This window comes from Simochromis diagramma, unplaced genomic scaffold (assembly GCF_900408965.1).
Source record: "Simochromis diagramma unplaced genomic scaffold, fSimDia1.1 OVJJ01000419.1, whole genome shotgun sequence".
NCBI lineage: Eukaryota > Metazoa > Chordata > Actinopteri > Cichliformes > Cichlidae > Simochromis > Simochromis diagramma.
The window spans coordinates 2163973-2175855 of NW_024387244.1; the positions used below are offsets into that span (position 1 = coordinate 2163973).

The 11883-nt window shown below is 39.2% G+C and overlaps 1 protein-coding gene across 2 annotated transcripts; it reads left to right on the forward strand.

Annotated features, from left to right (window-relative positions):
* The first annotated feature begins 91 nt into the window (after window positions 1–91).
* On the forward strand, window positions 92–5786 carry mknk1 (MAPK interacting serine/threonine kinase 1). Of its 2 annotated transcripts, XM_040052711.1 has the most exons (14): window positions 92–225; window positions 843–896; window positions 1371–1473; window positions 1596–1694; window positions 1772–1869; window positions 2026–2105; window positions 2211–2284; window positions 2397–2501; window positions 2595–2650; window positions 2746–2841; window positions 2960–3154; window positions 4021–4185; window positions 4310–4353; window positions 4656–5786. In XM_040052711.1, exons 2-14 carry the CDS (start codon window positions 852–854, stop codon window positions 4873–4875), a joined length of 1380 nt encoding a protein of 459 aa, XP_039908645.1. In that variant the 5' UTR covers window positions 92–225; window positions 843–851; the 3' UTR covers window positions 4876–5786. The 2 variants fall into 2 exon arrangements, with proteins under 2 accessions (XP_039908645.1, XP_039908646.1); XM_040052712.1 differs by lacking the exon at window positions 4310–4353.
* The last annotated feature ends 6097 nt before the right edge of the window (window positions 5787–11883 follow it).

The window sequence follows — 11883 nt, forward strand, 5'->3', positions numbered from 1 at the left end:
GGTGACGAACCCTGCCAAGTGACGTTGCATCAGTGCGGTCAGGCTACCAATGGGAGAGGAGTTAATCCGGAAAGGGGCGGGGCAAACGTCTGCTCTCGCGTTTTCCCGCCCGGTACGTCATCAGCTGTTTGGACTGATTGATAACAGAAAGCAATGGGAGCTTACATCAGCTGTCACAGGCTTTGACGGCAGGGATTTGGCTGGCGTGGAGTCCACGTTTGAAGGGTTTGTTGCATTTGTGGTTTTATTTTAACGTTGTTTAAACAGTCTCTGAATACAGTTAGCAACTGGTCATGTAAATCGGTTTAGCAAGCTATCTGAGTTCTTTCTTGCTAGCTGGGGCTAACAACAGCTATAGTAGGCAGCCACCGCTAGCTCTGGCTTTTGTAATGCCGTAATGATCTTTTATACAGAATTCCCTCCTGGTAACTAGGACAACGTTGCTAATGTTAAGTAATTATCTAAGTGGACGTTGTTGGCTGTCCGTACACATATTTATTAACTTCAGTATCGATACAAACTGCTGGTATAACTCCATTAGCTAACAGCTAATTATCAATTTTGTGTTTTTCTAACCGAAACATAGCATTTAACTAGTGTGAACTAACTAATTCAATAAACTTTGCTGTAAGTGAATATTCTGCGGTCATGTAGATGAACAGTAACCGCAAACTCAGAGCGATACACAGTGTAATACCAAAGAATGAAAGAAAGAGGAAACTGGAACACATAAGCTAACGCTGGGCGGTGTCTTCTCCATTGCTCTAGCCTTTTGCCTCATCACTGCATTGTATTTAGTTGTTACGTATGTTTACGTGACTAACTATATTTGTATGTGGCAGTTGGCAGATATGGTGAGGCACGGCGTGATGACGGAGTTGCAGCCCTCCCTCCAGGTGATCTACTCTATGATTAGTGGTGATTACAAAAGCTGACTTCCTGAAACATGTCTGATAAGATAAAAGGACCAGAAAATGGTGCACAGTAGTTTCATCAAAGCACTGTGCCCTGTTGTTTGAATGTTTCTGGTAAAGTTCAGATAAGGCCTGTCACGGAGTTTCCAGTGTTATCATATTGACCACTGTTTTGGCAGATTGCCATAGGTGGTTGTAATGATCAAAGTAGTGGTGATGCATCCCTATAACTGCAGTTAGTCATTTTACAGTTGCAAGCCTATGATATGTACAGAACATTTTATTATATTATGGATTAGTGTTTATTTTTAGTATTTATTACCAAGGCCAAATTAAAATTTTCCGTTTTTGCTTTTTTCATTTGCTTTTTCTCTACTGTACCAACATTGATCACTGGCTGATTTTGCACTATTCCCTCCCCCTGTCCCCCCCGTATGGCCTCCTCCTCTGTAACAGGGTAACTCCCTTGCTTTGGGCCAAGTAGGGCAAAACTGTGGGAGCATTCAGGAGAACAGAAATACCTCAGAGGAAAGACAGAATCTTTCCCAAGACCCAGCAGGTACAAATGCTTTACTTTTCCTAGCATTTCTATAGCTTTGTAAACTTTACAAAGCGAGAGCGCTGTGCAAAAAAATTGCAATGTTTTAATTTGTGTGTATGGATTCATTTCTGCCTCTACAGAGTGTGAAAAAAGCCAGCCAGTGAACATCCCAGATACAGGTAAACGAAAGAAGAAGAAAAGAACTAGAGCGACAGACAGCTCCACTGGCACTTTTGATGGTAAGTAGGCTAAAACTGAAACACATGCAGTATGTGTGAAAGCAGGAAAATTGACCAACACTTCATATTTTCTTCAGATCTCTACAAATTGACTCATGAGGTGCTCGGCCAGGGAGCATATGCTAAAGTTCAAGGATGTATCAGCCTGCAGAATGGACATGAGTATGCCGTGAAGGTAAGTAGGGACAGTTTTGCCAAATTTAAATGTCATTTGAACAGGTTGGGTTGCTCTTTAATGGCAACATTTTCTTTAAAGCTGTACTGCATTTTTTTTTTTTAAAGTCAATCAAAATGTCCATTGAATCACAATTTCTGCTCCTCGCCTTCATAGATCATAGAAAAGAGTGCAGGACACAGCCGCAGCAGAGTCTTTCGAGAAGTGGAGACTCTTTATCAGTGTCAAGGAAATAAGTGAGTTGATTTTTGTCTGATTAATATTTTAAAAAAAATGAGAGAGAAAAGAAAACCTATCCAGAATAAAAACAATTCTGATCACCTAAACATATCGTTGTCCAGGAATATTTTGGAATTGATTGAATTCTTTGAGGACAACAACTGCTTTTATTTGGTATTTGAAAAGCTGCGTGGTGGTAAGTGTGAATAATTAACACAACAGTTATGTAATGCAAACAGAGCTGTTGCCAGATGGCTCATTATGAGCGCACAAATATACCCGTGAGTGATCCTCTTCTCTTTCTGCAGGTTCTATTCTTACACATATCCAAAACCGAAAGCACTTTGATGAACTGGAGGCTAGTAAGGTAGTGAAAGACATTGCCCAAGCTCTCGACTTTTTACACACAAAAGGTAGGTCAAAATTCAAGCAGGTGTTCTGCTGAAATCCAAAGGAAATAGAGGTTTTGTTTTTGAGTGTAAAGGTGACAGTGTTTTTGTTTGCAGGCATTGCCCATAGAGACCTTAAGCTAGAAAACATACTCTGTGAATACACTGATCAGGTAATTGGCATTTAATGAGTTGAGAAAGGCATCAATTATCCCTTAAGGTTTATAATTTAACAACATAATCGTATATTTACTCTCTTTCTACTTAGGTGTCGCCAGTAAAGATCTGTGACTTTGATCTAGGAAGTGGAGTAAAGCTCAGCAGTGCCTGTACACCCATAACAACCCCAGAGCTCACAACACCAGTAAGTGTCTAATTCTAAATTGTCGGCCAAGTATAGACACATAATATTGTCCAATTAACTAATAAGGGATTACACTGACTTGCCTCTTCTTTGCTTTTGATCTTTGCCCTCCTCTCAGTGTGGCTCGGCAGAGTACATGGCTCCAGAAGTAGTCGAGGTGTTCACTGATGAGGCCTCCTTCTACGACAAACGCTGTGATCTGTGGAGCCTCGGGGTCATCCTCTACATCTTACTGAGTGGCAGCCCACCCTTCACAGGACACTGTGGCTCTGACTGTGGCTGGGATCGGGGAGAAAGATGCAGAACATGCCAGGTATGCCCCCTCCAATCAGCACTGTTGTTTAGCGTCCATCCCACGGATAATTGCTCAGCTCAGCAGTGTTTGCACCACAGAGATTCACTGTGTGTCCCCGCTTATCATTCTGAAATGAAGACATTATAAATAATATAAAACTACAGACTAGAGGTGTTAAAAGAACACATGCTCTGTAATGCCTCCTTTAGCTGGCATTACAGCTTGTTCATCTTAATGCTGGCCTCTTTGATTATCATGTCCATGGTAGACGGTTCAAATAAAGTAACTAAAAATTTTTCTTTTTTTGCTGTATAATGGCTTAATTAAGAAACATAATTAGTAATGTAGGTTAAGTTAGGCTTAGATGTAGGTTGAAATCTCTTTTTAAAAATAAAAAAAAAAATGAGAAAAGCCGATGTATAGGAGCACTACGGCTGATTTGGCTTTAGCTGTTGACCCATATGTCAAATGCTCTTATGTGAATTATTCAGAAAAGCCAAACACTTTCAGTACAGTTTGGGGTTTTTTTTATTTTTATTTTTAAGTAGTAGAGTATTAGGGCTGAGAAGAAATGGGAAGAGGTTCTGTAGATTTACCAGGGAAAACCTTGTTTTAGCTTTCACTTCATCTAGATGGATGTCGTCGGTTCTTCTTCCATTATCTTGGCTTGAGCGGAGTTTTGGTTTGGTTTATTGAATTTTGTGCTGCTTGGAGAAAAAGCTCACTTCTGTAAAGAAGGTGTGAGGTCTGAATTTATAATGCACAACAGAATGACAACACCATTACAAAAATGAATACAGCACAATAATGCGGCATGCGTGCGTGTGTGTGTGTGTGTAAATAGCATGTACTTATCAGCAGGTTATTTGATCTTCTCCCCTCAGAGTCACCTGTTTGAGAGCATCCAGCAGGGCAAATATGAATTTCCAGACAAGGACTGGGCCCACATCACAGTGGGCGCCAAGGACCTCATATCAAAGCTGTTGGTTCGGGACGCCACTCTGCGCCTCAGTGCTGCTCAGGTCCTCAAGCACCCTTGGGTGCAGGGGGTGGGTATAATTACATTTGAGCACTACTTGTCTAATGTTAGACAGCTGGAATTATTGTCCTTATTTTCCAGCTGTGAGTTTTTTTTTCTTTCTTTCTTTCTTTTATTTATTTATTTTTTTCCAGAATGCTCCAGAGAGAGGTCTTCCAACTCCTCGTGTTCTGCAGAGGTCTGTCTTTATTTTAGCTCCGTTTCTGTGGTTGAAGTAGAATCAGACCTTTAGTGTTTGTGGTTTTTCATAGGAAACTAGAGTTTCTGCACATACCTTTGTTTATGAACAACTTTTTTTTTTTTTTAAATTTTGAGAACAATTTCAGGTTCTCTCTGCTTCAAGATGTGTTTTTTTTTTTTTTGGGATAGATGAAAGAAGGATCTAGGATACTTTATTCTAATCACATTATTAAAGTGAGAAGTGGCAGAAGTGTGCTTAGATGTCTCTCATATCTTTTTCTGCCTTCTTTCTTGTTCTAGGAACAGCAGCACCAAAGATCTGACCCAGTTTGCAGCAGAAGCCATCGCCTTCAACCGGCAGCTATCCCAGCACGAGGAGCAGCGGGAGGACGTCGGAGCCATTGTTTGCTCCATGAGGCTTTCTCCTCCTTCTAACTCCAGGCTGGCTCGCAGACGGGCACAGTCCAGTGCTCTCCGGCACGGAGACTTTGCACCCACTTCAGATGACGCCACAGCCTGAGGGTCCTTAACCTCCTCATCATGTTATCTGAATAATTTTAGTTACCTTCTGTGTGGATTTTTATTTTTATAGGGAGCCTTGTAGGATCGGTCACACAGTATGGAAAGTGTCTCTGTTGTTGAAAGTCCTCTCCTTGGCCAGTAGTCTTATCAGTGAGAGTTTGAACATCAAGTGCGCAGTTAAACCTCGGCTTCTGCCTACTAATAGAAAACAGTAAAACTTCCAGGATTTGGCCAGGAGTTACTTTAAGCTGATGAGTATTTTTAACAAAGGTTTGATTTTCTTTCAGAACAACTTCGGCTTTAAGAAATTTATGTATTGTCTTCACAGGTTGGGTTAGTCATCGTTACCCAAAACACCAGAAACTGCTCTCAGTGCCAGCAGTCTTTACTAAAATACATATCATCACCAAAAACAGCATTTTAAGAATCAGGACAGCTACGCAGCAGCAGCAGCTGCTGCTTTAATGCAATATCGTCTTATAGGTAGATTTTATTTTATTTTATTACTTGTTTTTCCAGCTGTGAATTAGTTATTTTATTTGAAAGCTTTTTAGTGACTAAAGAAAAGGGATTTTTTTTTGTTGCTTTTTTAAAGCATGTTTTCTTTTCTTTTTTTTTTTATATGATTTTTATGTGTGAATGTATGTGATTTAAGTGATAAAAACAGACAACACTTAGAGGAGTCTGAGGGTTAAACAGGGCCTTTCCCCTGTTTTACCTGTTGACTCTTTTGTCGAGCTGTGTCTTCATGACTACCTGAGAGTGTGGCTGGAGGTTGCAGAAACTCATGGAGTGAGACTGGATCTTAAAGTTGTTGTTTTTTTTTTTGTTTTTTTTTCTCATGTCAATACAAGCTACCTGCAGCACTGATGTACTTTAAAATAAATATCTTATTTAGTTTGCCCAGAATGGGAGGTTCTTGTGTTTTTAAAGCTTCACCAATGATATGAATTTGACACTTAAAAATAGTATTTATCTTTTCAGCGCTTTTGCTATAACTTCTCGTTGGAGGTCATGTTTGGTGTTGTGATGCAGATTATTCCAAGAGGTTTTGCTTAATTTCTTATTGTCTTAGTGATCTTATATATATATATATATATATATATATATATATATATATATATATATATATATTTTTTTTTTAAGTCTAAATTATTTGAAATGTGAAAATTGCATTTGTTTTAAGTTTTATGCAGTTCATGAGACTTAAAGCTGAACTGTGGGACTTTTATATATAATGTTAATGTGTGCACACAAAGATTATTCACCCTATGAGCAGCAGGTATGGTCTCTGTATTTTGTAGTGTTCCTGATTCCTGGGCTGGCTCGCTGGCTTAGATCAACCAGCAGTGACTGGGTTTGCCAGTCCTCAAAAGAGCTGCAGCTAAAGCAAATGGTGTGGCTTAAAAAAGTAGAAAGGGACTGAGAGAGATCGTTTGCTGCTTCAGATAAGTGTCACTGGGAGGGAAAGCGGTTGACAGCGAGTAGAAACGTTTAGCGGTGGATAAGCCTTTCCTTGTTCTAGATTTGCATCACAAGCACTTGTTGATGGTATCTGTGTAATCTACCTGTTACAAGCCCTGCATGGCTGGTTTAAAGGGATTAGAGAATAGTTTATGTTACACTAGTGAGATACGTGATTCCATTCTGTGAAGTGAGTTTATGAAACTGTTAAAAAATATATTTTTTAATTGTCCCTGTTTTGATTTTGTGTCTGTGCCAATGGAAACTGTTATGGATGAACTGAGAATTCTTTCTGATACTTTCTGATTTTTTTATTTTGTTTTTAGAAGAAGCTACTTTTTCTTTATGTTGTCTTATAATTTAGACTGTCTGTGTTTGAATGGGATCTCCAAAGGCTCCTGTTTATCGTACCTTACAAAGTTTATGTGCCAGTGCCAACTCATTCCCTTATTTCACACTGTTGCCATGGACAACCCATCCCTATAGCAACTAAGGGCCTTCATAGGCTGGCATGAATTGATGGAGATTTGCTCAGAATGAATACACATGTTAGGAAACGACTGCTTGCTATGTTAAAGCCCCCACACTAGTATGAATCATAAAAGAAGCTGTTTGTTTCCCTCCGTCTACTTGAGATGGCCTAGAATGAGATGCAGTAATTGGTATGCGATTATAGAGTCGCTCTGAAATGTGTCAAAGCTCATATGGGGTCCTATGCATAAAGCTCTCATGTGTAGAGCGTGTTTTCACTGGCATGTTGTGTTCTCAATAAAAAGCTCTTCTTGTCTAAGCTGTGTTACATCAAGACAATATTACTGTGTTGTGCACTCAAAGGTCTCGTTCACGAGACGTGAGCAAATGGATTTTTGTTTTCACTGCAGCAGATGTTCTTTAGTTTACAAAGATTTATTTCAGTCAGGAGTGATAAATGGTAACAACTCATTGTTTTGGACTAAACAGATGAGGAGGGGACAGGAGATGGTGAATAACCTCTACGCACACTGGTAAGAAACAGATGCCGTGTCCTTGCTGAGACTTCTTTGAAAAGCAAAGGAGAAAGAGGAGCGAGGCCATTATGGAGTGCCAGGACTGCCATAATGCATTAATTAAATACACCATTAAATAATTAATTAAATGTGGCAATAATTAATTAAAATTGGAATTAATTAATTAAATAAATAGTTATGACACATGTAATTAATTAATTATTGACACATTTAATTAATTATTTATGTATTTCACATTTTAATTAATTATTGACACATTTAATTAATTAATTATTGACACATTTAATTAATTATTTATGTATTTCACATTTTAATTAATTATTGACACATTTAATTAATTATTGACACATTTAATTAATTATTTAATGATATATTTATTTATTTCATTTTGGCAGTCATGGCGCCTGGCTCTCATCATGAAATAATTTTATCTGTCAGCCTCACCCATCAAACTCAGGGGGCGGGGTTAACGCTGCCCGTGCAGCTTCTCTAACATTTGATTGGTTGCCGTGCAAAGTAAGTCAAAACAGGTCGATCCTAGATAATCGATTGCTTGTGTAGACTTGGGGCAGCCAGGTATCCCAGAATGCAGATCAAATCACAGGCAGCGATGGTGGTGGTGTAGTTTTAAAATACCCCGTTTTTCTGTCACCAGCTACACTTTTAAACAGTGTTTTAGCCGCGAATGTCGCGACATATGTCTGGTCAGGTTGTCAACATAGAACATGTTTGCAAAAGTGCTCAGATGTTTTCAGAGATTTCACTAGCTCTGCTAACAGTCAGCATGCAGAGTGCACCCAGGGGGTTACGTTAACCGGTTTGTTTACATATTCCACTCTCCGTGTTCCACATGTTGCATTCGCAGATTCTCATTTTCACCGAACGATCGTCTCTTTCCGCCTGGTCTTGTGTCTCTGTGCTTCTGTAACATAAATAACGAGCTGACATTTTTCTCACGAAACCAAGCGATCAGCTCAACAGACCCTCAGTTTACCTGCATGCATCCTCCTCCTCATCTGTCAGCTGTTTAACACCTGCTGCTAATTCAAGAAACACGCCTACGTTACCTGGTGATAGTCACAGTTTAACTGGGCAGCCGGTGCTCGATATAAAGCAATGTCAGCGCATTTTTCTGCACAAGATAAGTAAATATAGTGTGTAACAAGTGTCACCTGGCAGTTTGTTGCTCTCTGCCAGGTGATTGGCTGAAGAGCTGTGAAAAGGTAGTGGGTGTGTGGGGTGAAGTCAGCGCCCTTCTGTGGAAAAAACCAGAGGCAATTAATTCACTCAGGTGCGAGTGGGTATACTGTCGGTAAGAGACTTTTGCCACTTTTGTTTGGATCTTTTGCTTTTGCATGTGCCTATTTTAATGTGTCATTGGACTTTTTTAGTGTGACCACGAATTTTAATGGAAGAATTGATCAAGCCCTAGATCGACTGCGCACAGGGAAACTGATCAATATTGTAGGTATATTGAGTGTTTGTTTTAGCTTCATGATTTTGAATGGTTTTATAAAATTGTTATTTTATTGGGTAATATTTTAATTGATAATGTTGTTTGTTTTTCAGCTGTGCTGTCTCTGCTGTCCTTTTTGTTCTTTTGATTGATTTGTAATTTTGTTTTGGTTAGTCCGTCCAGCCGTAGAGGCGGTTATCGATTGAGAGTAAGTTTTGTAAGGGCGGACTAACCTCTCTTTTGTTTTTCATTTATTTTAATTGTTTGTGCCACTTCCCTTTATCTCTCAGATCACAGGCCATACATAGCACTGATTCCCAGCTGCGCTGAGACCCGAATTGTTTGCAGTGTGTGCCACGATTGCAGTGTCGCTAAGCGGGGTGTGACGGGTTTGCAGTGTTATTTCGCACAGTTTGTGTGGTAAGTCTCGTGTGCAGCTGGGATATCAGCAGGATGTGTTGTAAGTCCTGTCTGGAAACGACTGGGAATTTGTACTTTTAACTCGTGTAATAAATAAATGATCAATTATTTCTTTGCCCCGTGTACTCATCCCTTGTCCTCGGTTACAAGTGTTTTCCCCGAGCGCAGAGCTGCTGGAGCTTGTTTCCTTACAGAGCACTTTATAGGCGAAGCAGCTTCATCAGCGGCTGATGTCCAATCACCGGCACACAGCTTTGAAACCTCAGCTGAGTTTTAGCTCTCAGTGGTTAAACGCTGGACTTCATTCACTCAGGTTCTGTCTGTCGGGTCACGTTTACTTCGCTGTTTTATTTACAACTGAGCAAATCGGTTTGGCTGAGGTTAAAGTTACGTTTCATAACTGCATAGTTTCACAGACGTTTAATGGTTCACTGGCACGTGTGTTAGACTGAACTATCATCTAAATATCATCTGTTTTTTAATAGTTATTCAACTGTATTCTAAGCACCAGCTGTCTGTTAGAATGTGATTTTTTTTCTCTCTCTGTTGGCAGAGGTATAAAAATGCGCAGGAAAATCTGACGTGCATGGCAAACTTCACCAACGATATTTAGGGAGGAATAAACACACATCAAACATAAATGAACCATTTGCCTGTCTCCATAATTGAGAGCATTTTCTCTTCTTATGTCAACACTCTCTCTCTTTTTTTTCTTTTTTTTGCTTTTTTTTTGCTTTTTCGGTCATGTTATGTTTACCTGTCAAAGGCTTGTTACAAACTATGAAACACATGGTGCAGACTTCTGGATGTTAGAAGAAAACTAATACTGCTCATGAAGGAGACTAATTAAGGCAGGAAGGTGTCCTTTAAAACTAAACATGTTAATAGGACCTCCCTATTTATATCATAGTTTATGATATAGCACGTGTATTTCAGTAATAGCCTGCTGATTTCAGGTGAACAGTCGCTCACGTAGGCGTTATCTGTGAAACTCCTTAACTATAATTTATCCAAGTTAACTTCAGTTAACCATTCAGACAGTTCTTTTGCAATGAAAAACATAAACACCCATGCTGGTGTAGGTTTCCTCAGTGCCAGCTGTTAACATTATAGCTGCTTATGCAGTAACCATGGTAACCACGGACTCTGAGCGGCTGGATCGACGGAGGTCAGACAACAATTTTACATGTATGATCTTAAAACAGGACACAGCCACTATACGTGCTGCCTCATATCAAATGTGAAGGCAGACTGAGTCTATGTTTGACGTTTTTTATATCTAATCTTCCTCTCAAACATTTAAACAGCAGCGAGTCTGCAGCTGAGGGAATACAAACTCAAATTGTCGGAACAGGTTTGCTCGTTTCTTGGATTCATTTGGTGATTTATTAAATGTATAACTGTTATTCTAATCTGCTGCCGAGTCTCTTACACTTTTCTTTATGCTGTATATTTTCACGTCTCTGGAATAGTTGGCAGTTAGATAGTCAGCTGGGAAACTTTGTGTTAACTCATGGAGCTGAGGATATCGTGGATATCGTGGATATGCTGACCTCGCTCCGTGGTGTACAGGGCCGTTTACCCTCATGATTAATATTCACAATAAAAATATTAGCCGAACATCATGAAGTCTGTATGTGTTTCATAGTGTCGAACAACCTTTGTACAGTTAAAGCCAGCAGTTACTACATGACAGAAACACCAACGTTATCTCTTTTATGCGTTTATACACAGGTCACGCTGATTACTGAACAAAAACCCAAAGATCAGATGTTAAACAGATTTATTTGCTCTCTCTCCTCCTTAAACATGTTTTTGATGTTAGTTATAATTCAGAATTATACTGAAACACGTAGGACACATACGAACATCAGGAAATAAAACCCCGATAAATATAACCTCAGTAAAAGAAGTCAGCGGGGGTTACTACAGCTGTGTACCGGGGCCTGCGCTTTGTCGGTGGGATTGCTTGCGAGGCGAGCGGGTCTATCCCACGCTTTGCCGTGAGACAGGGCAGACATCTCCGAAATCATCGAAGCACTTTTGCAAAGAGGCTGTATCTTGACAAACCGACCAGACACATGAAGATTAAACCACTACCTTCTCGGCTAAAAAAATATTAAAACTGTATTTGGTGACACACAAACAGGGTTTTTCAAAGTTCAGTTCTGTTAGCTTCCACATGCCGGTTGTTGTGTGCTAGAAACAATGGCCACCAGGCCAAAGCAATGGTTTTGACTCGATCAGCGTTAACCCCGCCCCCTGAGTTTGATGGGTGAGGCTGACAGATAAAATTATTTCATGATGAGAGCCAGGCGCCATGACTGCCAAAATGAAATAAATAAATATATCATTAAATAATTAATTAAATGTGTCAATAATTATTTAAATGTGTCAATAATTAATTAAAATGTGAAATACATAAATAATTAATTAAATGTGTCAATAATTAATTAATTAAATGTGTCAATAATTAATTAAAATGTGAAATACATAAATAATTAATTAAATGTGTCAATAATTAATTAATTACATGTGTCATAACTATTTATTTAATTAATTAATTCCAATTTTAATTAATTATTGCCACATTTAATTAATTATTTAATGGTGTATTTAATTAATGCATTATGGCAGTCCTGGCACTCCATAGGGCCAT

Coding starts and splice junctions, on each gene's coding strand:
- mknk1 (XM_040052711.1), top strand. CDS start 852: ATGGTGAGGCACGGCGTGATGACGGAGTTGCAGCCCTCCCTCCAG. Junction 2,285..2,396: donor ATTTGAAAAGCTGCGTGGTG/GTAAGTGTGAAT, acceptor CTCTTTCTGCAG/GTTCTATTCTTACACATATC. Junction 4,186..4,309: donor AGCACCCTTGGGTGCAGGGG/GTGGGTATAATT, acceptor ATTTTTTTCCAG/AATGCTCCAGAGAGAGGTCT.